General features: G+C 30.6%; 1 protein-coding gene across 1 annotated transcript; it reads left to right on the plus strand.

Moving 5' to 3' along the window:
- The first annotated feature begins 999 nt into the window (after nt 1-999).
- LOC111624786 (snurportin-1-like) lies at nt 1,000-20,961 on the plus strand. The gene is made up of 9 exons (XM_023367732.1): nt 1,000-1,311; nt 11,671-11,800; nt 11,954-12,058; nt 15,382-15,478; nt 18,801-18,898; nt 18,971-19,048; nt 19,130-19,216; nt 19,307-19,537; nt 20,856-20,961. Exons 1-9 carry the CDS (start codon nt 1,160-1,162, stop codon nt 20,871-20,873), a joined length of 996 nt encoding a protein of 331 aa, XP_023223500.1. The 5' UTR covers nt 1,000-1,159; the 3' UTR covers nt 20,874-20,961.
- The last annotated feature ends 6,748 nt before the right edge of the window (nt 20,962-27,709 follow it).

A 27,709-nucleotide genomic window follows, 5' to 3' on the forward strand; every position in this document is an offset into this window, starting at 1 on the left:
CTTTGTAAAATTATATATAAATATCGTATTTTGTAAATATTTAAGTAATACGATATTTTGGTAAATGTTTAAGTTACTAAAACTTGCATGAAAATGTCGGTTGAATAAACTTGGCGTTTTTTTATTAAAGTTGATTTAAAACTACGTTAAATATCTTTAAAACTATTAATAAATGATATTGCGATTATTTTAAATATTAAGTTTAAGTACAGTTGAATTGAAAAATCAGTTTGAATTGAAAGCCATAGTTTCTTCTATTACGGACAAAATTGTAACTACTGGCTAGCCATATCATTTTTTAAAGTAGAAGATCAAACTTGCCAGGAAATCGACCAGCATAAATTAGGAATGGAAAGTAATAATCCGACTCGACTACGCGTGATAATGATTAGTGCTCTCGTTTGAATCAGATCAGGATCTTCATGGCATAAACTATGAAGATCCTGATCCGATTCGAATGAGAGCGCCTCCCTTCGCAGGTTCACCAGTGATGAAATAGATCAAACCACTGAACAGTGGTCGTGGGTTCGTACCTAACTAACAGACTGGCCGCGCGGAGTTTTTCGGTTTTTTTTTTTTTTTTTTTTTGGCGTGTCTAGCACCTAAAGAGGGGCGCTTCCCTTAGAAAATCTTTCCGGTAGACACTCCCTTCGGCAGATTGTCCATATGTTACGTTGCCTATTTCCCTTGGCAACAAATTGAGACTGTTATGTAGCTACTGATGTATTATTGATATCTAATCTGAGGAATTCTCTTCAAAATTAAATTTAACAATTATAGATAGGAACGACGACGGGTGATGGCCGAGGCGGTTAAGAAGTTAAGAAGACGACAAAGCATAAGGCGATTTCACGTGCAGAATATGGTCATAAATAAGAATCGAGTAATTTCAAAAATATTTAGCTTTTAATTATATAATTTAATAACTTTATAGAAAATATTTATTTAAAAATTTTAATTACACAATTTTTTTTATTATTATTATTTTTTAATTCGCAGGAACTAGATGGCGTTGCGTGTAGGCAACGAAGCCAGACGATAATTTCAAATACTGTATAAGTTATTACGTGTTTCGCTTGCGTTTTTGATTTATTTCTATAAATGTATTTAGTGTAATTTGTAATACGTAACTCGCTAAATACAGTTTAGATAATAAATAATGGAGGAATTGGTTAATTTAGCATCCGAAGTTCAATTAAGTAGCGCTTATGACGTTTCAAATAGACATCCGAGGTTTTCACAATATAAAGTTAAGAAGAAAATGACGTCACAGATTGAAAGAAGACAGAAGTTTTTAGAATCTATAAAACAGTAAGTATTGTAATGTGGGTTTTAATAATAATAAAGGCACAATAAGTGGAAAAAAACGAACTAATCTCGAGTTATGTGAGTAGCAACGTGTTGAGAACGTCACGTGGTATCAGCTCGTTCAGTGAGATGGTCTCACTGAACGAGTTGATATCACGTGACGTTCTCAACACGTTTATGTTGCTACTCACATAATTGGATAAGGTGCCCACTATGCATCCAGCTTTGTAGAAACAGCAACAGGAAATTTTGCATCCCAGCTACTTATAAAGGGCCATGACGCAATTTGGCATTTTAAAAAATGGATAAAATTGTAGCTGTGAATAAGCAGTTGGGATCTTATCAGTGTTATAGACCATGCCTATAGTTGTAAAAAAGTCAATGGGAATTAATGGGCTATGTGTGACTCTTTATGAGATACAGTCCCCCAAAATCAGTGTATTTGAAATATTGAAGATCTTTAAACATGGAGTAAAATTTAAAAGTAAAAAAATTTGGAACTATTTCTCAAAGCAATGTTAAAACTCAACAGTTTACTAAAGATGGCTAAAAGCCCAAAATGTGAGAAATGCTATTTTTAACAAGTACTTCCAGTGCCCTTAGTCTCGAGTTTTTTGTGTTACAACTCCCAACGTGTTGAAGGTGTCACATGGTACCATCTCACACTCTGACGTCAAATTGGTAGTCTCGAGTTATAACTCAAGTGTTTTCCCATCTCACCGTGTGAGTTGCTACTCATGTTGAGTCAAACATGTGAGATTGCTACACGAAAGTGTAATTGGCTGATTGATACACAATTCTTATTGCTATCAAAGAGTTACAAAGGGCTGAAAGACGACGTTTGAGAAGACAATGAATTTTTTGACCATGAGTAGATGCCATTTCTTTTCATGTCAAGTCAACACTAATAAAAAATTTAATTCATAATTGATAAAATTATACAGCAAATTTTTCCAAAAATAAAAAGAAGTATCTAATTCATCAAAAAAGAGAATTAAAATGATAGTAAATTATATGTATAAATTATTAAAAGCGTAGACACTATATTAAGATTATTTATTAATCGAAGTGTTAAGTTGTAATTAATAAATAATCTTAATCGACAATTTAAGAAATAGATCGAGGAAGAAAACTGTACGAAGAAAGGATTAAATTAAAATACTTTTTCCATTACACAATGGATTTTTTAGCTCCAACACATGCAATTAATTTTTCAGCTAATTCTTTCCACAAATTGAATTGTCCTTTTCTTGTAAATTTGTTGTAGAATTTTCCACTGTTCATTTTCTTATTATTTTTTATATATGTTATTAATATTTCCTTTTGTTCTTTTCGCTTATTTTTTAAAATATAAAACATTGAGGGTTTCCAATTTGTTTCTGCATACTATATTCCTATAAGACAAAACTTTTAACTGTAATATCTGTAAACTAATTCATGTTAATTTGTTTAAAACTTGTTACATTCATGTTGATTGGTTGAATCAGTATAGTCACAAACCCAGATGCATTGTAAATAATCCCATCATGCTTAATGACATACATAACCAAGTGAATATGACGTATTTCTGCTCGCCTTTCGAGTTCGCTTGATGGGTCTAACTCGAGACTACTGATTATGTGAGTCATAGTAACATGAGTGAGTTCAATGACGTCAATTCGAGTACAACACGAAAAACTCGAGACTAAGGGCCCAGGGCATGATTGGAGTCATGCTACACACATTATTAAGTCTGTCACATGTTTAATGAGTGTTCTGGTTGGTGGCTATATTTCACAAAGGGTCACACATAGATCATTGATTACTTTCAACATTTTTATTCCTATGGATGTGGTCTGTAACTCAAGGTCCCAACCACCTCATTCAGAGCTGCAGTTTTACCAAAAAATGCCATGATGAAAAATTTGTATCATGACTATCAAAAAATAACCAGAACACACTTCAGATTATCTTCAATGATTTGTCATAGGAACAACATATAGATATTTTTATCACATATGCATACAACAAAGTTCTGTCTTAACCTCATTGAGGAAGAAGAGCAGAGTCCAGTTTAGAGTCAACTTAGTTATGATCTGACATTTCATCTGTGCTTTATCGGTTGGACATCAAAGAAAGCTTATTTGATGTTCAACTCTATGCTTGAAATGAGTTTACTGCCGACAATAACTTCATCGACATATGTGATGTGCCCTTAAGTTCACTATTTCCTTGGTCAGTTGAAATACAGTGTCCAGAAGCAGTGGTACACTCAGAATTTAGTCTTGGGGAGCCAAGTTCAACAGAAAAAAATAAATTTCAATCCAAATTTGATAAAATGCCCATCTTATGCGACTACTAATTCATAAGTTGTATAGAAACAGAAGACATGACATAATATAAATAAAAAACATGAATTTTAATTAGGAAAAGATTTTTGAAAAATTTCTAGTATTAGTTTTCTTTTTCTTTGGAGGACCTTTTTGTCCCCTCTGGTGTGCTACTGTTCAGAAGTAAGCAAGGTTTTATAAGTTGCAATTATAAGAGGTCAGTACCTTTTATAATGCATAAAATGTGGAATTGTTTGAAAGCAATTGTAATTCTAAGTGTCATTCTAGCAGTTCCTGCAAAAATAAATTAGCTTTTCACTGTGCTTAATTATTAAACACAGTCATATAACTTCAACTCCTTATTTGCTATCCCAGAATAAACAGGAAATGACCATAATACATTGCGGTATGATAATGCTGGAATGCTTTGTGGTAAATTTTTAACAGTCACAATACAAATTTCTCATCATGGCATTTTTTTAATATGCCAGAATGCATTGTGACTCTTTATAAGCAGTCAGGATGTAAAATTTCTTGATGTTGCTGTTTCTGTAAAGGTACAATGTATTCTATCATTTTTTTCTGTTCATTGAGTGTTTTCAGTCTTTGAGCCTAACATACATACAAAATAGCCATAAAGTCCATAATAATAATTAGAAGTTATCCGAATGTTCTGTACTATTTTCTGTACAAATAATTTTTTCATATTTTTGGACATCTTTTCCTATACATTGATGCTATTAAACCAATTTTTGATGGCTGTTTTAAGTCTGTGAAGTTGAGAAATATTTTTTATTATAATATTCCAAAGTGAATTGCCACGTCTGAACTTTGACAAAATCATACTAATCAATTCCATGTCCATTCTACCATCTGCTGAGTTTATCATCAAAGTAGTCTATTACAGGGACACTAAGACACAATTGCACACACAGAACTTTACAACTACTCTGTATAACTTATATAATATGCAAATGTTGAATAAGTGGGTTATACAAATCCACAGAGACAAATATTTTATATATACAAAATATTTATAACTTATATTACAAGCTGATGAGTAAGGAATTATCATTCTTATAACGTTTGAATGATTTATGGAATTTTTCTAATAATAAAATTTTCAATACAGTAGAGCATCGATTATCTGAATCAATTGGGGACTGGGGTTGTTTGGAAAATTGATATTTCAGATAACCAATTATGTACAAAAAAATACATTATTAATATAGTATATTAGTATATCCCAATAATATTATATTAATATATCCCATGTTTAAATTTTTCTCTGTTGCGTGTCGCTTTGTGTTGAATTTTCATTGATGTTAAGCCTAATGAAAATTTTTATAATAATAATTGTGGCTATTGTATTGTTAAAAATTATTTCTTTATTTTGTACAAAATAAATATATTGAAAAATATAAAAACAAAAAAAATTATACTTTAGAAGTTAATCTAGTATCAAAAACGTTTGATTCAGCATGACACAGTCTGACTGCAATGCTTTTGGTTAACTGACGTTTCAGTTGATCGGCATTTGGATAATTGACAGTCTACTGTAATTTCAAAATTATGGTTACAAATCAGAGTAACGTCTAGGATGAGTTGAAATGGTTGTATTGAATTTTTTTTAATCAATGAATGCAGAGAGAAACATTGTAAACTATAATAATCTAAGAACATGATTTGAAAACTAGCTAAAAAAGTAAATTTATTTTAAATTTGAATTCAAAATCATCTTAAAACTTTCATTTTCTTCAATGGGAATATGCTTTCAGCTGATTATTGAAATTCTTAACAGATGTAATTTGTAAAAATCAAAAACCATCCACACTTAAACAACTTAAATATTTTCTAAAATATTTAAGTTGTTAACTTGCTCTATGTTGTTAAATTTATAACAACATAGAGCAAGTTGAACATTCCGATTTAGAATTTAGATCTAGACCTAATGCAGTATGAAATGAGCTAAAAACATTTGTCAGCTTAATAAATCTTTGCTGGAAAAGTGTGGATGGTTTTTGATTTTTATGTTCATCTCAGTTCAGCTTTTTTAATGTGTTTTTAGCAGATGTAATTCTCTCATCTTCTCAGAACTACTAGTATTTTGGCAATATGACAAACATGGCATTGTCCAGAAGTATAAATTTTAAATTTGTTACTTTATACACAAGTTTGCTTCGTGTTCTTAATTGTCTGTCAAAATATTTACAGTTAATTCAAACACGGTGTTTCAAGTTATCATCTTTGATTGTAAGAAATATAATTTTATTTTGCTATTAAAGAATTTTAAACTATTAATAATTTATATCATAGTCAAAGAATTTTTTTTTAAACAGAAGGTCATATCTCTCATAACTGCACTTGCAGATTGCATAACCACATATATATTCAGAATGCATATATAAAAATATACATGTAAGATGTCTTTATTGAAAAAAAAGAACAGAAAATGTATTCTTTTTTTCTAGTTTAAAGGAAAACAAATGTCTAAAAGTTAAAATGAAAAAACATAACAAAAATATCAGGTCATACTATAAACCAAACCAAAAAGGCTGCAGACTTCTTGATCACCTGATATTTTACAATGTAAATTCATGGCAATTACAAAGTAATGTTAATATTTTAAATTTTAAAATATTAAGAACATTTTGATTATATTTTATGTATTTAATCGTATTAATGTACAGTAAGGCCCTGCTTAATGCGGGGGATGCGTTCCTAGACAACAAAGCGCTAAGCGAAACAGCATTAAACAAGGTCATTTTAACAAAGAGTAAATAGGGAAAGGGAAACATGTGAACAAAAAATAAACAGATTTTACTTTGATTTTAAGTTATTTTTATATTAATTTGCATAATAATATACAGTAGAACCTCGATTATCCGGACTAATTGGGGATGAAGGTAGTCCGGATAAGGAAAAATCCGGATAATCGAAACAAATACTTTAATTTGTCTTTTAATGATAATACAACACGTTTTCTTTTCGATGACATGTCGGTAATATTAAAAGTAAATACTGTATTTAAATCATGATCAAATTTTCAAGAAACAAANTATGTTAAATAACACAAAAATATGCACACAGAAATATAAAGTTCATTTTTTGTGACAAAGTTTCTGGCTCTTCTGAAATTCTTGTTTTTGTGATAAAGTCTTGTAGTTTCATTCATCGCTTTCTTTTTCTTTCCTTAAGCAAATGCCGGTATCAGGAGATTGCATCCAAAACACCTGATCTTGCTTTTCCATTCCTTTCAAAATCTGGATCATTCGCTACAATTTGATCAATGATTTTGGTTATCGTTATCAAACTTTTACTAAGGAAATCTGTAGAGAAATTCTTTGGGTTCTTTGTTTTCAGAATCACTATTTTCCAGTTCTACATGAATTCCTTGTTCTGCTAGTTCTTGAAGGTCATCATTGGTAAGGTTTTCACCAGAAACCTGCAGTAACTCCTCAATATCCTGCTTGTCCAGCTGTATCAATTAGGTTGACAATATGGTCAACCTAATGATACAATGATAGACTCTTCTCGTTGAGAATTCTTAGATACCTTCAGCCATAACTTCTTCCATACTTCTTTCATGCATTCATTTCATGCATTTATTAATTCTTGCCAAGCCAAGTTGATATTGCCTATGGCATCCATGATGTTACATTCTTTTCCAAAATTGCACCAAACAAACCTAGATATAAGGGAAGTACAATGCTAAGACGAATTGCCACCTTTTGCTGATTGGTTTATGTTTAGGAATAATCGTAATATATATGAATAAATAAAATCCGCATTAATTTGAATCTGCGTAAATTTTGTGCTTTTTTAGGCTTTGAGTAGATTACGTTATATCGAATCAGCGTTAAATGAGGCAGCATTAAGCGGGGTCTTACTGTATTTTCATTTCATTTGATTGCAAGGTTTTTATTTATGTTAATTATAGCTTGAAAAGTGTATCTTCTGTTTATTTTTCTTTATTGCATATTTACTAGCAATATCTGAATAACTGTTTACATTTCTAAAACAGTGTATGAAAGCATTAATAATTTCACAAAGGCATAGAATTTTATATCTTATGTATCCTTTTATTTAAATAAACTAATGAACTGGTGTTAAAATAAAAATAAATAATTTTAAAATTTATCTCATGAAGCTGCTTATTTGGAGTTGCAAAATGTTTTAAATTATTTAAATTGATGGAAATGAACTGAAATTTCATTTCTTCTTCCACTTTGCTATTCTTTTTCTTGTTGATGAAATATTTGCAAATCATTCTTTTTGTGAATAATATCATTACTTTTAAATCTTATCACAACATTGTATATGTTTTTATACTTGTCCTGCTCACACTATAATAAAACATTCATTTGAATGTTTGAAGTAATTAATAAGTTTTACAAAAAAACAAAATGAAAGAAAGTTATGAATAAGTAATAGAAACATTACTTTTTCATTAATGTATCCATTATTTGTTATCCACTCTGGGGGACCCGGAATCGAATCCAGACAGGTTGAAAAATCCCCAGGAATTTTTCGGGGTGGTCCGTTTGGATATGTTGGGCCTTGTCACTCACCACCTGGCAGCCCCATTGTGGGCCTGGCCAAACTCACAATTGGCTTGCTAAAATGAGGCCCTCTTAGTGCCCACAGGGTGGAAAAAGTTTTAAAAAAAATCTGTCAATATTGGATTTTAGATTTAATTTCTGAATCTATAATCTATATATATAAAATTGCTTGTCCTGACTGAATGACTCACTCACTGATTTATCATTGCCCAAAGCAAACTGCTGAACCTAAAGAGGTGAAATTTGGTACACAGTTAGGGTATGTCATGAAAACGCACACTAAGAAGGGATTTTTCAAAATTCCCCCGTGGGGGGAGAGGGAGAGCATTAAGGCTTAACCAGAAGAATGGCTTCTACTGTACTATTTTAGATGTGATTTTTTGTTTTTGACTACATTTTAGTAGGGTATGCCATGGCAATGCACACTAAGAAGGGATTTTACGAAATTCTCCCTCGGGGGAAGAGGGAGAGGATTGTCTTCATCGAGTACTTAGGTGTATTAAATTAATAACATTTCAGACATTGTTATAAATATTTTTATCTATTTCGATTTTAAAAATGTTTGAACCGTTTTAAATTTGAATTTGTTATTGCATATTGGTTCGATTATAGAACGATTGTAAACATTCCAGAAAATTGATCAAATTGAAAATAGTTTGTTTGAATCTTGGCAATTTTCATCATTCTCAGCGGTTGGTGTTATAAAACAGTTACTATGGTGGTTGAAATACTGAATATAAATGCGGTTTGCTTGCAAAATCCTCGCGGACGAAGTTGTGGGTAACACCTAGTTTCTATATTACTTTATATTTGTGATAAAATCTAGATACAGATTACCGTACAGATTATTTGTATAGTTTTGAATCTAAAAACAGATGAAAATTTTTCATCTGTTTTTTTGTATTGTATTTGTATTTATCAAATTATAATTAGTATTTATCTGTATCTATATTTTGTACTCAAGAACATTGCTCAAAATAGTGACATTAATACATTGCAGTTATATTTGTATTCCATAATAGCATAGATAAGTTATGCATCCTTTTTGGGTTTACAGGCTAGCCTGTCTGTTTTGGACTCAATCTATCTTTTCCATGGATGTCCTTTGTTTTAATTTCCATTCTTTTGGGTTGTAGTTTAGTATTATTTTTGGAATTCACTCTCAGTTCATTCTCTGTATATATTCAAGCCATTTTCGTATGTAGTTTTCTATAGTATGGATTAGTGAATTTACTTTTAGCATAAAAATGTTCTAGAAAATATTGATGAAGGGTGGAGAGAAGCTATGGTAACTAACATGAGAGCTGTTTGACAAAATCTATTCTTGAATATGCAAATGATTTATAAGAATTTGACTCTGAAATTAACAACAGTGGGAAGGTATTATACAACTCAGATCTAATGTTAACTAAATGGATTAGGAAAATGTTCAAGAACTACTCCAGTCTCATGATAATGACCTTATTGATGAAGAACTTATTAATCAGGATGCAGAACTCACCTAAGAAGCTCAGAGTAATAGCATTGGAAATGATGAAATTAAGACAACAACAAAGTTTTGCTGTATTTTAATAATATAAGTGGAAAATGTAAGAAATGCTTCAATATCTATGAAGGCAAATTAATTTACTTAAGCTGTCTTATTCCTTATTGCTTATCTATAAAAACTCATTTTTGAAATATTTTTAATTAAAAAATAATATAAGTCATTTCATTTTATTAAATTTATTATTTAATTTTGACAATAATTTATCAGAGAAACAATTCATAATTCATTAAAATTGTGAATATTGTAAAGTAGTCAAGATATGTAAATAGATCCAAAAAGAAGAAATTTTTAATTGCAATACTTTCTTGAAGCAAATAATTCTTAAATCAGAATATTTTATTCTTTAGTTATTGAGAAAATCACAAATCATTAATTGCTGGAGGTATCAAGATTGATAGCAGTGTCATTAATAATTTAACATAAATTGTCTAAATTTCATTATTTTGTGATGTTTGTATATATAATTGTCTACTTAATTTATGAAAACTGTATTTAAATTATATATGATTAAGTAAAAATTAAAGATGTAAATCAGGTATTAATTAATATTTGTATTCATATACTATATGTTTATACAGTGAAACCTCCATTAATGGACACTCCTGAATAGCAGATACCTCTATTTAATTAATGGACATTTCTACAATCCCAGAGCCTTCAAATAGGCATCTATTATATTCACCTCTAAATAACGGATGCCATCATCCATAACCTACCTTACGAAAACACAAAGAATCAGTTCAAATATGTTTTCAAGGAATGAATTTTGACTGTAGGTGTCAAATAAAGACTGACTAAAAATAGGTGTAGGGGAGGGCAGATTGTAAAAACCAAACGATATTCATTATCTGTTAGAGAAGACTAATCTGGTTAAGTTGTCAATCACCATTTATTGTCATACATATTAATGTTATTAAACTTCTGTCATATTGTTGGAATTAAGCTTACAATACCAAGAAACCATTAGCTTTTCTGAAGTTATTCATTCGACAAGAACCATAGTACAGTAGTAACGAAAGAGAGTTTTAAGGTTAAGACAGCATTTGTTTGGTGGAAGTTCAAAGATTGTGTTATGAAGGCAAATTGCCATCCACTTTAAAGTGTAGGAAGCTATTCAGTTTTCTCACATTTATGATCTTAACAGCTTTGTTGTGGCTAAAGTAATTTTTAATAAATCATTTATTGAAGAAAGCAAAAATGTTTGAAAAATTACACTTATTCAATAACTACAAAGTAGACAAATCACTTTATGAATTTTTATTAGTCACTTATTTATGATCTAACATAAATGACATTACAAATGCAAGAATACAAAATACATTTCTTACCCCTTGAAGTGGCTAGCAAATTGCCTCTGTAACTTGATATTCAAACTCCCGTCGCCTAAACCGACCTTCTCCACCCTTCTGTTTACAATAACAGTTTCAGTTTTCTTTTTCATTACTTCTGCTCAGGTCATTTTTGACAAATTAATAATTAATCAACGTTTACATTTTGTTGTAATTTTTATGTTCCATTTAATTAAAGTATCCTATACAATTTATTTGCTATTTAAAATTCAAATAAATTGTGATTTTTACAGCTGAAAAGTTAAATAATATAAAGTAATATACTGTATGTATATTTTAATTATGTATTCTTCATATACTTTTTGGTATTTTCACATTCCTAACACAAATTTGATGTTTTTGTAATCCATCGTATTCTTTATTCTTTACTTTATAATGACCAGGTTAAAATACAATATGGCTGCTGGCATGTACCTCTAAATAGTGGGCAAACTTCTTTGTCCCAACGGTGTCTGCTATTCAGAGGTTATACTGTATCTAGGTTGATTTGCATTTTAATTTCAAAAATTTTTTGTATTTTAGTGAAATTATGCATAGCATTATTACTGATAAAAATTATCCTTAATTTTACATAAAATATTTTCTTTTTGAAGACACCGATATGATTACATGAATCATGCAAGGAAGTTGGCTGAGAATACATGGTCTTCTGAAAGTGAAGATGATGATGAAATGGATTGGAGTTCTGAAGTGAAGAAGCCATCACATTCTTACAAAAATCAAGTATAATTCTATTTTTCTGAAATATATTTTCTTGATAATCTGAATATTTAAATTCTTGAAATAAAATTATTTTAAATTATTTATGTTATATTTTTAATTATTTCGTCCGATGGTTCTTTTTCTTTAATATTTTCTTTTTTATTTATGTTATAGTTAATGTTGTCTGAATGGCTTGTAGAAGTGCCAGAAGATTTATTAAATAAATGGTTGCTAGTTTTATGTCCTGTTGGAAAACGGTCTTTAATAATAACTTCACATGTGAGTATAACTTACTTTTAAAATTAAAAAATTAGTAATAAATATTAAATCAAAAAACATGTTATGCAGATTTTGAAATTAATTCTGTTAGAAAATGACAAACAGATTAAGTTCATACAACATACAAACAAATGTAAACTTAAATCAGTAGAATTTATTTATTAGATAAGTGAACTTAAATTTTTGGCATTTGAGAGATGGAAGAAATTTCATTTAATGTCTTTTGTCAATTTAAATTTCTTTTAAAAAAATAATTTAAGAACTTTGTTTTCAGAAAAATATTTTTGAATCCTAAATGTCTTCTTCAATTTTATAATAAATTTTATAATAAAAGAATTCAGAATAGCATAATCTGAATTTCTGGAGATAATGAATTCTTTAAAATTATACTTGTATTTTAAAGAATGCAGCATATGAATTTATTTACTATAAAATATATAGATACAATGAACTGAAAACTGTATAATTTTTAATCTTCTGAAACCGTGTTTACTCAATTTCTTTGATATTTAGTTGATACTAAATAAAGATGGAATATCGCCAAGTGTTGAAATTGTAACACATCTTGTGTTAAGTGAATCCAAAAAAAAAAAAAAAACTGTATAATTTGTAACTTCTAATATATACAGTGGTACCTCAGGTTAAGAAAGCCCCAGCATACGAAATTTTCAGGATACGACATAAAATTTGAACATATTTTTGCTCCACGATACGAACAAAAACTCACCATACGACGTTACATTAGTTCGCATTTTTCATTTGTTTTTCTTACTACAGTTATTTTTTTAAATGTATTACTTGGCTTTAATTTGAGTATGTTTTTCGCGTTGGAACGAATTATTTGGTTTTACATGTAATCGTATGGGAAAAGATGATCCACCTTACGACATTTTCATGATACGATCTCAGTTTCGGAACGGATTAATTTCGTATCCTGAGGTACCACTGTATTTAAACTACAGTAGAACCTTGATTATCCGCCCCCCGATCAACCGACCCCTCGGTTAACCGACCGTCTTAGTCGGCAAATTTCAAATGTCCGCTAGTGATGTGGCGCTACAATATTTGGCTATGTCTTGGCTACTTTAATATTATTTTTACGTGTTTTAGCTGGCAACACTCATTCGACCATGAAAGGGAGCCAGTATTTAAACGAAGCTTAATTTTCTAATTTTTAACGATACAATAGCGACGATTATTATTTTAAAAAATTTTTGTTAGGCTTAACATCGATGAAAATTCAACGCAAAAATAGGTTAATAGCGATATACTAATATACTAATTACATGGGATATAATAATATACTACACTAATAATGGATTTTTTCATACTTTTTGGTTATCCGACCAACCCCAGTCCCCAATTTAGGGCGGATAATCGAGGTTCTACTGTAGCTGTTACCCGAAACTTCATCTGCAGAGGTTTTGCAAGCAAACCCCATTTACATTCAATATTTCAATAACCATAGTAATTGTTATATAACACCTACTGCTGAGAATCAAATGAACTATTTTCAATTTGATTAATTTTCTGGAATGTTTACAATCGTTCTATAATTGGATCAATATGCAATAACAAATTCGAATTTAAAACGGTTCGGACATTTTTAAAATCGAAATAGATAAAAATATTTATAACAATGTCTGAAATGTTATCAATTTAATAAACCGAAGTACTCAATGAAGACTAAACGTAGTTGAAAACAAAAAATCGCATCTAAAATAGTATAGTAGAAGCCGTTCTTCTGGTTAAGCCTTAATCCTCTCCCTTTCCCCCCGCGGGGGAATTTCAGAAAATCCCTTCTTAGTGTGCATTGCCATGGCATACCTACTAAAACGCAGATATAAACAAAAAATTGCATCTAAAATAGTAAGTAGAAGCCATTCTTCTGGTTAAGCCTTAATGCTCTCCCTCTCCCCCCGTGGGGAATTTCAAAAATCCCTTCTTAGTGTGCATTTCCATGACGTACTCTAACTGTCTACCAAATTTCATCTCTTTAGATTAAGCGGTCTGCTCTGGGCGATGATGGATCAGTGAGTCATTCATTCATTCAGTCAGTCAGTCAGGACAAGCAATTTTATATATTTAGATAAGCAATGTAAAGCAGAAAAAATTTTAAAACATTTAACTGAAAAAGTGTGAAAATTTATTAATGGATTTATTTAAAATAAATTGGTCTATTATATATTTACATTATTTAAGTTTGAATACTAACTATATTCAAACTTAACAGTAGTATTTAATAAAATAAATGAACTATTGTACTGTATTTACTTGAATGTAAGATGCACCTTTATTTATACTTGATTGCCACCATTTCTTTCTTTATTTATTTTTTTTTTTAAATTAACAGACAACTTAAAACAATTTTGTTAACAGAATCAATATTGTTGACATAAATTTATTCAGTATATATTGCATAGTAAAGTAAGTTATATATCACTGTTTTCCATGGCATCAAAGTTGGAAACCTCTTCATTTTTCATGTTAGATGTTTTCTCTGAATTAACAGTGGATTCCATGCTGACATCTTCCCCACACAAACATCATCAATGCCATATGAAGCATCAGAAATGCAACATTTCTTGAAAGAGTGTCATCCCCAAGTACTTATGACATTACTGTAGTAAGTTAACAAGATTGTTCCAAGTTTAGCTCTTAACTATTTGCTATTGTGAATATTGGTCTAATAAAAATCATTAAAATGACACAATAGAATCAGTGACTTCTAGTGACAGAGAAATAAAACACATGGCGCTAGAGGTTGCTAATTATCACATATGTCAGCAAATCTAAAATTTTCAGAAAGATTAAAACCTGAAAAAAATGCATCTTAAATTTGAGAAAATATTGGAGAATTAAAATAATTAATTAATCAAGAATTAAAACAAAACATACTAATTAAAAAGGCTGGAAAGATTTTCTGATCTAATAAGATTTAAAATATAAAATGTGTGTGATTGTTTTTTTCTTATCTCAACCAAAAATGAATTAATTTTTTTAGTTTACTTTGATATGTAGAAAAGATTATCTACCAATAAATTTAGTAATACATAAAATTAAAAAATGGTAAATATCAGTATTTGTTATTACTAATTTCAATATTAACCAAAATTTTCAAAAGCAATGACTTCTGATAAATTTATTAATTTTATTTATAATGAGAAAAAATATCCAACTAAATTAAAAAATTTATTTCTAATAATTTCCTGTTTTTTTTTTATATTTTAGTAGATTAGACATTTTAATAGATTTATTTATTGAATGATTATTATTTGATAATATTATTAAAGTAATTCAATTTTTTAATTATGATTATATAGGGAGAAACTAAAGTTTATACAAAGAAAGGCTTTCTGCTTAATAAATTTTCATCACATCTTCCAGGTGGTAACCGTAGACAAAAATTTAATTCTTCAGGTATTATTTTTAATTTTATTTAGATAAATAACCAGCAGCAGTATAAAATATTATCTACAACTTTATTCAGCAGTTAATAAAATATAACTAATTTTTTTATTTATTACTTTGTTAAAGTTTTTTATTTATATTGAATATCTTTTAAAAAATCACTGAAGTTATTAATATATTTTTTTTATTAAAAGAAATAAAGATTTTAGTTTGTTTTAAAGATTTTATATAACCAATCTTTCAAAACAGTTTTTCACATAGACACAATATAGTCATTCATTGGTCATACATTATCATAAGCATAAACGTGTATGGAAAAACATCCAATGAACTACAGTGGAAACTGGTTTTATGATTAGTCATTTAAACCTGATTGTTACTTGAATGATTAATCATTCAAGTAACAACCAGGTTTTTAAAGAATCAGTTTTTTCTCTCCATTGTTTATTCATTAACATAATTAAAATTACAAAGGTAATAACCAGTACTGCCATTTCTAGGGTAATTTCAACCTCTCAGGGTACTGTTTAGGGTAGTTGTATATTTAGGGTAAATCTAGGGTAAACTGCTCTGTGATCTGATGGTTTTATTGTAAAAATTTTTATTGTACACTTGTAAAAGAAATTCAGTAATGACATTTTTCCATATCTGCTTTTGCTTGAACCTGAAAATTCGCAAAATTTAACAGTGAGGCGTTTGGAGTCATTGTTTAAAATGTTTAAAAATGTTAAGGTTGATTTACAAGTTGTAGACAATGAATGGCATAAACAAGCTCTATTTAACTTGCAGTCAAAAAGTCATACTGTCAGATCCTACTTGTCAGAAATATTTCATTTAAAAAATGCTGCTGGAGAGTTTGTTTCAAAATCTTGAAAACTTGTTGACTTTATTGATGATATTACCAGCTTCCAATGCATCTGTGGAGCGAATATTTACTCAGCTACATTTGTGTAAGACATTGCACAGACATTCCTTTAAAACTGAAACAATTTGTAACTTAATGCATACACAGTCTGGTATTAAAAAAATATTGTTTTATTTGAACCTTTAAGACGAATGTTAAAATGCAAATATATATGTAAATAAATGAATTTTTTAAACTGATCATTTACATATCAAAGTATGTTTGAAATCAAGTGAATGGCTTATTTAATTTTCTATCTTCAGCTAAGATACACAACACATGTTCAAAGTGAATTAATTAAAATTTTAATAATTGCATTCATTAGACTTATGGAAATTTTTTATGATTATTTAAAGACCAGGCAAGATTTTTCTCATTTGTCAAATTGGGATTACCAAACTAAAACATCAAATATCTCTATATCAGATGTAAATTAATACCTCTGATAAAGCCTAAAAATCTTAAGACATTTTAGTTATTAAGATTTTTAAAAACAATGAATTAAGAATTGTTCTGATTATTATTTTACAATAATAGTACAGGGATCTGCATCATAGAATCGTTCTTCTTATTTTTTTTTTAATCCAATCATGAGTTTGATGATGGTCGTTTTCTCAATCTAGGGTAAAACAAAGGTGCCGTCAGGGTAGTTCCACCAGAAGCAGGCAGCAGCACTGGTAATAACTAAGTCATCAATGAAGTAATTTCAAAAAGCAATTAAAAATTTATGTATAAATGTTTTTTAATTAATGTTTTAGCTGGTCTAGTCATTTTAGAACAGTGATTAAATATATAAGAGTGTTTCATTTTCACTTAACTAGATATGATGATTAATATATATTGAGGTAATTTATATACAATTCTTTGTCTAGCTATTAATGTATTAGTACAACAAATAAAATGTCCAAACATATATTGTACTAAGGGTACATTATCTAAAATTTTACATATCCACCAGCATTTCTGATGCCTTTCTGGAAACAATCCGCAATAAGGACTGTCAACTGCAACATTTTAGCTGATATATGTGGCATTCCTCATGAATGGCAGCTTCTAATGTATCCAAGTTGCAAAGTTTTCACTGATACACCTTCTTGAGATATCCTCAGCAAAATAAATCCATGGGCATCAAATCTGGGCTCCTTCCTGGCCACTCAACATCATCTGTGTGTCTGGTGACAATATTTGGCCACATTGTATCAAGCTATTCTTTTGTGGTTACAGCAAAATGGGGTGGTACCATATCCTGCATGAAATAATCTATGTGATTATGATAGGGAACATGAATGTCTTTAACATGTTCAAATAATATTCTTCATTCATTACTTTTATGAGGATCTAAGGACTAAGAAGAATGAAATTCTTAATCTCACACCACATGCACACTGACAGCCATGACTGCAACTTTCAGTAACAAATTGCAGATCTTTATCACTGGGAGCTGAATAATGATAGTTACACTGATTTATATACACACCCATTTAAACGTGGTTTCATCAGACCAGATTATTCCTGGAGGTTAGTTGGCTCATCTTTATCCAACTAATCATGGATTCGGAAAATTTAATTTATGTCACAGGCCTCTCATGAAAGACTTTGAGTGTAATGTGTAATGCAGTTTCCAGGGATGCAAATTCATTTTTTTCATAAGTCTTTATACAGAGGAAAATGACATACTTGTCTCACATTCACATTGTCATATCAATTTGTTGAGACTTTTCTTCAACACAGCTGCAACAATTTTTTTATCTCTGTCTTTCAAAGTAATTTTGGCTGACTGGTTCACTGACCAAGCTGACATCAAGTTAGTATGCACAGTTGTGTGGTAATTTAAATTAATGTCTCATTTATATCTTTCTCCTTTCACCACCAATGTTGTCTCATTATTGTTGTCTGCCACAGTTTCATATGAGCTGCAATATAAACATGATTATAAATTGACAATCTCAATGATGCCATTTTTTCACATTCAAAAATTCATGCCTCTACATGGTAGCTCCACAAGTTAGAATGATGTATGTACTGTACATACAGCATCATGTAATGGTAGTGAATGTTCTATGTGACTTTAGGCAAGTTTATGGATGGGCAACCTTTAAGTGTGTATGCCAAAAAATCACCATATCTATGATGCAAGATTTTCTCATGTGCCAACCTAAACTTGTATTATTTGGTGTCTTAAAAGCATTGAGAGAATCTTTTCAAATAATCTAATCTAGAATATATACACACACACACGCACACACACACATGTATATACAGTATAACATTTGTCAATACAGTAATTATGTAACATGTAAATAAATGATATTTGAATATATCTTTATGTAAATATTTTTAGTTCTTTAGATCTTTTTAGATCTTTATGTAATGTGACAACAATATCATCAGTACAACATGATATATTCATGAAATTTTTATTTACAGAATACACAATATTAGATTGTATCTATAACATTGAAAATAAAACATATTATATTCTTGATGTTATGTGTTGGCGAGGCCATCCTGTTTTTGATAGTGAGGTGAGTTAATAGATCTATTTTACAATGATTGTATTTGTAACTAACTAATGAATTATTTTGATATTAAACTAGACAGAATTTAGGTTTTATTGGTTAAAATGTAAAACTGATGAAGTTCCTGAAATTCAAGTAAAATCTAATTTAAATCCTGTAAGTATAAATTTTAAATACAGATTATTATGAAGTGTAAAAATGTGAAAGTGATTTTTATAAATATTATTGTTATTTCAGTTTAGGTTCATTCCATTGCTTTCTTACTCCTGTTCTTATGATTCCATTCACAAAGTTGTAAATTCTCCATTACCATTTGAATGCCAGGTTAATATATTTTTAATAAATAAATATATGTATATATATGATATAGTGATGTTATGCCTAATAAAATATATTTATTTAATTTTATTGCAGCTAGATGGTTTACTGTTTTATCATAAGCAAACAATCTATACTGGTGGTGTAACACCATTAGTTGGGTGGCTGAAAGCATATATGTTACCAGAAATATTGAATATTTCTGTACCTGAACATTTATGTGCAGATAGGCCTAAATCATATTCTTCAATGAGAAATCATTTGTCAGTAGCTTTTGCTAAACATGAAAAGAGAAAAGAAGAAGAAAAATTATTAACTGAAATTGAGGTAAGTCTAAATTTGAAATTTAAAAATATATATTATTTTTTAATTTAAAATAATGCAATGAAAAATTCAACTATATCATAGTAATTTATGAATAAAGTCTTTTACTTATTTATAATATTCTACTGTAATTTGTTAAATGCTGGCATACAGGTTTCAACTTTGAAATTTTAAATATGTTCTATTTGGAAATTTTTGTAATTATGTTTTTCATATTGCAAAATTCATTATAAAATTGTATTGGGTTTTAAAAGTAAAATTTGGAAATTATAAAAAAAAAACTTTATTGACAATTAACTCAACAACGATTACAGTTCAGCCTGGTAGGTAATCACCATATCAATCATATCTTGAGGCTTTTGCTTTAAAAGGTAAAATTTAGATATTATAAAAAAAACTTTATTGACAATTAACTCAACAACGATTACAGTTCAGCCTAGTAGGTAATCACCTATCAATCATATCTTGAGACTTTTGTTGCAAACTTTCAATCTCATGAGCATAGAATGACTGTGACTTTTCTTTGAAGAATGCTGAGTGTCAGGTATTGTAATTAAACAAAAATTTTATCAGAATTTGTTAAACCAAACTGTGAATTTACAATTTGGTTTAACGAATTCTGGTAAAATTTTTGTTTTCCTTCACAACCTCCAAGAAATAACCCTATTTTCAATATTGTTTTCAAACACTCCAGTTGTTCACAGTAGAGTTCTTTCACAACAGTGATATTGGTTGGAAACAGTTCCATCATCATGATACCAAAAAAATGCAGATTGTTGCCTTCTCTCCAATATTGGCACTTTGACATTTGCAACAGTTGGTTGACTTTTGTTCACCCATGAATGCTTTAACAAACATTTTTTCCAGTCATTTCTAGAAATATATTGAAATGTCTAAATTTCATCTTTACAATGTGATATATGAATGGATTATGGATAGTTAATAATTAATCTAAAATTTACATGTGTATAATATATATGTATGCATGTGTGTGAGTTAGAAATTACAAAATTTGCAATATTTAGTAAATTAATTAATTTTTTTCACAAATACAACATATTTTAAAAATTCCAAGCCAGACCTTAATATTTCATTACATTTAATTGTTTTGTCAATTGTATAACATTAATTGCATATTGTAGATCAGCAATGGCAAACATTTTCTAAAAATCAAAATTGAATTCAAAATTTAATAACTCCAAATCATAGGTCAAAACATTTAATTTGCATAATTAAAATAAAATTGTAAGCATTTTTTGTTATTATTTTAACCTTTTAATTTGTATGACATTTTTATATGTTTATTTCATTTGTTTTTCAGGAGGATATGGTCACATAATCTAGCAGAAATAAAGAAAATGATGGCAACAATTAAAATTAAATATTCTTGTTAAATATTGTACAATTTATAAATTAATTTATAACTTGAAAAAGTTGAATTGTTTAAATTTTTTTATTCACCATTTCAAGTATGTTACATCATTATCTAAATTTTCAACTACCACAAACTGTTTTTTAAGTTAGATTTGAAAGGAAACTATGACTTAGCAATTCTTACATCTCAGTGGTATAACTTTCATCCTGTAAGGTTCTTGCTGAACCACTTTTCTACTTCAGAGATAATTTTTCTCAACACATTCAAACTTCTTCCATAAATTGCATCTTTCAAAGAACTGAAAAGATGGCAATCGAAGAGAATAAAATGGAGGAAGTAAGACAAAATCATGTGATAGTAATGTAGGTTTTGTGATGACTTCTAATCGACTCAAATTCAAATATCTATTTGGAAACTAAAGAAGCATTTTAAGCGGGTACATTTGCACAAAGATATGATGAAATATTTTATCATAGCAGTGAAAAGTCGCAAACAAACTTGCAAAAACTGCAGTAGCAGAAACTAAATGTTTTGAAATTTAGCTTGATAGGAAGGTATTTTCATCAAATTAATATTGTCAGAGACAAAATAATTAGTGTAAATGCCATTTAATATGCTAATTCAGTGTTTCCTAATCCATGTGCCACAACACTTGTGTGTTGCAGAAATATTAAATATTTTTAAATTTTGAATAAGCCCTTTTTTAAAATTTCGTTTATCTTTCATCTTTTTGCCACCAACCGGCTGAATGGAGAAGATATTCACTAAAATGCTGACTGTTGCAAAATTTGCATCAGCATATTCCCTCACAAAAGTTGCATGCATCTATGCTTATGCCAGCATGCTTAATCTTTGGAGCATCTATAAATGTTGCAGCTTATCAGCTTAAAGATTGATACTAACTCTTTATACATTGATTCAAATAATCTTTTTATTTTTATAGTATATCTGTAAACCCGTGAGCTTTTGTGTTGGTAAGTTTAATTTCCATATTATCAAAAAAATTTTTGAATCAACTGTAATTTACTTTAAAAATTATGTTGTTCTGCAGGAATCTTACTAAATTCAAAGTGTGTTGCTAATGGGAAGAGATTGGGAAACACTGTGCTAAATAATAAACTTTCACATTTTTCTCAATTTTTATTTAAAGTAAGCTTTCTTTAAAAGTTGTTATATGTGAAGAAAGGCACAGGAAAATGAAGTGTTAAAATAATTTATAGTTGTTATAAACATCAAGTCATTAACTGTAGGTAATATTTAAAAAAAAACATGTCTAAATGTTTTTTTTCCTTATAATGTAATTTCTTAATTTTGCAACGAAACAACTTTTTAACAAGTAGTCCAACTTGTTAAAAAGTTGTTCATTCCATTAAAATTACTTTTCACTTACAATAATTAGACATGATTGCTTGAAAAGTGAATCCAGTTAATTTTTTAAAATTTAATTTTTGTCTCACACAGACACATTTTTTGCCATAAAATATCATGAATCAAACTTCATTTCATAATTATCTCTAGATCAATAGTCATTGAAGAGTTTGGCCTCTTTGTGCTCTCTGAGTGGTAAGGGGCCTAAACCACAAAAAAAAAGTTACTGAAGAGTACTTGTTTTGGTAGCACATAACTTATACTAAAATTGAAATGATTAGAGATGTGCAAGGAATCTTGAAACAGCTCAATTTTACTTTATGACCATAAAGTAAAATGTGAGGACAAAGTCAGCCTACTGCTGTGGAGGACAATTCTGTGTAGGGAATGTCAAATTTTTCACAGTTTATTTGTCCTGCACATGTCAAGCTCTATTCTTTATCACTCGGTAAGTTGCTATCCTCCTAATTGGCATGAAAAAATATCCTCTTAGTACCCATAAAGCAGAATTTAATAAATTTGTGATTTTGTATTCCTATTAGAATTGGGTTTGAATTTAGTTTACAAGACTATTGCTATCAGCTTCTATATTTCTTTCCAGTAATTATCTGCCTCTACCATTATGGTAGTCGTGCTAACTCATAATTATTACCAGTAAGATTTAGACTGACTTTAAAGTTCATAAGATGCTGTAATTCTCTTAGAAGAATGAAATTTGTTGAATCTCTTGCTTCATATTACAGTACAAGTTTGAAAATGTTAGCAAACTTTTGTGATTTTCAAGCATGTGCTTACGGTGAAAAATAATTCAGTTACAAAGAAATAACATCTCATGAACAAAAGCTGTAGAAATATCCTCTTTAAGAAACTGTCAAACAAGTGTTCAATCATATCTGGTCCACTACTTACGGATGGAAGTCGTCAAAATAAAAAATCTTAATTTTTTTCTATAAAATGCAAGTGATTTCCAGAATAAATGTGTATTGTTTGTTAAGTTATGGCAATGCAACACTTGGGCAATTTGCCTAGGAGGATGCCTTCCAGGAGGTCTTTTTAAGGGTAACTGGTCCATATTTAGACATTATAGATGTAGAGAAAACCCAGAAAACTCCACGTAACCAGCCCATCCTGGCAAGGTGCAAACCCATGACTGAACTCCCTGTGTTCAGGGAACAGAATCGCTTGGCCACTGGTGGGCAAAATGCCTCTGCTTAGTTTGTTACAAAAACACTATTGTGATTTACTTGTTTTTTTCCCAACAGTGGCTATGGATAAAACCACCAAACACTTGTAATCATTCTTGAATTTCCACCCAACCAACAGTTAGCCTTGTGCTGTTTTCCAGGTTTTGTTTGTGCAGAACATCTAAGTAGGAATCAGTTTCCCATAGGACTTCCAATAGGCACCCTTGGCAAACTGCCTTATTCCATTAACCAGCCATCTTATTCTTCACATTCAAATCTTAACATTAGCTCCGAAATTCTGCTTATCCCCAAGCAATTTGGATTTTTGGACCTTAAATACAGTAATTAAAACTAGCAAATTTCATTCGGGAAGGGATTCTTGTACTGTACACTCAATTGTGATGTCTTGCAATGAAACATCATCAATTGTTTAGGGGAATAATTGGCAGTTTCTTAACTTATTTATATGCAGGATTATTTATGTTAGAGACGTTAAGACATAGATCGTCATTAAAATGACAACTGGATGGCCGAAGAAATCAAAACGTAGGTCCCCCTTTCTGACGGATCTCGATTTGAGTCCAAATCTGATTCACAGGGTTGCCAGATATTTTATGTGGATAAGTCAGGCGCATCCAATGATGGGCATGTGAAAAGATAGTCTAGTTGGTCACGATTGCTCTTTAATGTTTCTAATATACGATTGCTCTTACATCTTTCTGAAATTGAAAGAAAAATTTCAGTAACGAGTTTGCTTAACTTTTCCGGTAACATTTTGTGGCGCCATATGTTAGGAATGACTTTTTAAATAAAATGTTATTTTTAACCATTATAAAATAGCAAAGCTTAATTTTGAGAATAAGGGTGGGCAATAGCATCAATCCCATAATAAACAAACCTCCCTGCAAAATTTCAGAAATTTTCGACAAAAAGCACGGGAATTATTAAGTTTCAAAGGAAGTGAATAAAATCGTTCCCCAAAACATCCATATATACAGAAAAAAACCCGAATTTTTTTCAATTTCTCGACGTTTCAAGGTGTCCCGAGTCCAAAAATAAAAATCTTGGGGGTCATTTTTTGACCGATCACCATACTTTCCCTCATATATAACAACCAGGAAAGTAAAAATTAGAAGGCGCACTGAGTACGTTTTGAAAATGGGGGATTGTCAAGAGTACGCGTGACGTGATCTAAATACTCGCAACTAGATTGTTCATTGTCTCGCAGGTAGGACTATATTATCATTAGAATGCATCTTTAAGACTAAGCGCTGTCGACTGACGTTTACAACCATTCCTAAGTATTCATAGTACTGGGAAAGGAGGGCCGGATGGCCGAGCAGTTAAGGTTTGTCACCTTAACTGCTCGGCCCTACCATTCTGGGGGACCTGGGATCAAATCCGAACTGGATCGAAAAATCCCCAGGAATTTTCCGGGGGGGTGGTCCGTTCGGNCTTGCAATGAAACATCATCAATTGTTTAGGGGAATAATTGGCAGTTTCTTAACTTATTTATATGCAGGATTATTTATGTTAGAGACGTTAAGACATAGATCGTCATTAAAATGACAACTGGATGGCCGAAGAAATCAAAACGTAGGTCCCCCTTTCTGACGGATCTCGATTTGAGTCCAAATCTGATTCACAGGGTTGCCAGATATTTTATGTGGATAAGTCAGGCGCATCCAATGATGGGCATGTGAAAAGATAGTCTAGTTGGTCACGATTGCTCTTTAATGTTTCTAATATACGATTGCTCTTACATCTTTCTGAAATTGAAAGAAAAATTTCAGTAACGAGTTTGCTTAACTTTTCCGGCAACATTTTGTGGCGCCATATGTTAGGAATGACTTTTTAAATAAAATGTTATTTTTAACCATTATAAAATAGCAAAGCTTAATTTTGAGAATAAGGGTGGGCAATAGCATCAATCCCATAATAAACAAACCTCCCTGCAAAATTTCAGAAATTTTCGACAAAAAGCACGGGAATTATTAAGTTTCAAAGGAAGTGAATAAAATCGTTCCCCAAAACATCCATATATACAGAAAAAAACCCGAATTTTTTTCAATTTCTCGACGTTTCAAGGTGTCCCGAGTCCAAAAATAAAAATCTTGGGGGTCATTTTTTGACCGATCACCATACTTTCCCTCATATATAACAACCAGGAAAGTAAAAATTAGAAGGCGCACTGAGTACGTTTTGAAAATGGGGGATTGTCAAGAGTACGCGTGACGTGATCTAAATACTCGCAACTAGATTGTTCATTGTCTCGCAGGTAGGACTATATTATCATTAGAATGCATCTTTAAGACTAAGCGCTGTCGACTGACGTTTACAACCATTCCTAAGTATTCATAGTACTGGGAAAGGAGGGCCGGATGGCCGAGCAGTTAAGGTTTGTCACCTTAACTGCTCGGCCCTACCATTCTGGGGGACCTGGGATCAAATCCGAACTGGATCGAAAAATCCCCAGGAATTTTCCGGGGGGGGTGGTCCGTTCGGATATGTCGGGCCCCGTCCCTCACCAACCGGTTGCACTATTGTGGGCCTGGCCGAACCCATAACAGGCTTGCTAAAAGGCCCTCTTAGTGCCCATAGGGCGGAAAGTCGAGAAAAAAGTACTGGGAAAGGCTCTTTCAAGCCTCCGCCAATACAGCGCTGAAAATAGCAAATTCCGAATAACTGAAGTAATTATACTTTGAGGTGCATTAATATCATAACACTACATTGCTACGTCTTCGTCCACTGTGCGCGTGCGTTTTACTTTGTGTGTGATATTTGTACTCAAGATTAAATGGGAAGAAACCACGTGGCCAGCCTGTTGGTCAGGCACAAACCCGCGAGTACCAGTGTTCGGTGATTTTCTTCACTCGGGCATTGGTAGGCTGGATAGCAATGAGCGTTGATGCGTGGCAATTAGACGCGTAGGAGGGATATATTTATATATCCATGTGTATTGCAGACTGTATAAAACCCTGTCTTTGGTTTGTTAGTGGTACACGCATCAACGTTCATTGCTATCCAGCCTACCAATGCCCGAGTGAAGAAAATCACCGAACACTCGCGGGTTTGTGCTGTTGGTCGGGGGTTTCTTCTCACTTAATCTTGAGCAGGCAACTGAAAGTTCGTAAAGCTGAACGACCCGTGTCTTAATCCAGAATATTCTGGATTGCAATGGATTGGATTGACTACTATAGAACAGTATTTGAGGCAATTTAGCGGAAAATTTTGCAACTTTTAGTATATATTACTTCTTCTAGAAAACATTTACCGTAATTACATGTGTGGAATTTATATTGTACATAGAATTTTTATATTGATATACATGATTAAATTATTTAATTAAAAAGATTCACGCCATCTTGACAATCTTGTACAAGACTGGTCTACCTTATACAGATACAATGTTAAGCGATTTTGACTAAAATATTCATTCAAATAAAAAATTAAATTAATCATTTATTATATATCTTTATCAACTAACAACTGAATTTATATTATTCTAAAATTGATGACTATTTCCTCTCTCTGCTAATTTCTTACAGGATCTTTGTGATGAATGATAATTGATGTAGAACTGTGTAGCTACATTTTAATTATAATATAAAATTTTGTTTTATAATTAAAAAATTTCAGAAAATTCAAATTTTATAAAAGTAAAATCTTAAATATCTCATTTAAATTTCATTTCTTTTCTTTCTAAGGATAAAATCTCAAAGGTTTTCACTGTGGAAATTTACATCATCTAAATCAGTGTTTTTCAACCTGTGGGTCGCGACCCCCAGGGGGGTCGCGGGTAAAAGAAAAAGACAAGTGTTTGTAGGTCCTACACTACATTAAAAAAAACTACAATTTCAGCAAGAAGGCTGTACTTGTTTATTATACAGTACAGTTGGTTTTTTGATTGACATTTAGGTCCGAATGATGGGTGTCGCCTGGGAGGGGCCTGGGTGGGTACGGCCCACCCCAGAAAATGATTGCTGAAAAAGTGTTGAGCTGACTTGTAAAAAGAAGTAATAAGTAGAGAAGTAGAAGTGAAAAACCCTCATCCTAAAAAAAAAGTCAACAGCACTCCGAACCCATTGTTATTACAAGAAGGAAGTAACATACTATACGTGTCTTAAGTTATTGTCGATTCTCCTTAAATTCTCATTTTAGTCATCAACAGTAATTTCTCTCAACAGAAAGAAAATTAAATACATAATTTTTTAAATCACTGATATAGTTTTAATATGGCCCTAGGGG

The sequence above is a fragment of the Centruroides sculpturatus genome, unplaced genomic scaffold, assembly GCF_000671375.1.
Source record: "Centruroides sculpturatus isolate CEXI.00-Female unplaced genomic scaffold, Cexi_2.0 scaffold330, whole genome shotgun sequence".
NCBI classification, from domain to species: domain Eukaryota; kingdom Metazoa; phylum Arthropoda; class Arachnida; order Scorpiones; family Buthidae; genus Centruroides; species Centruroides sculpturatus.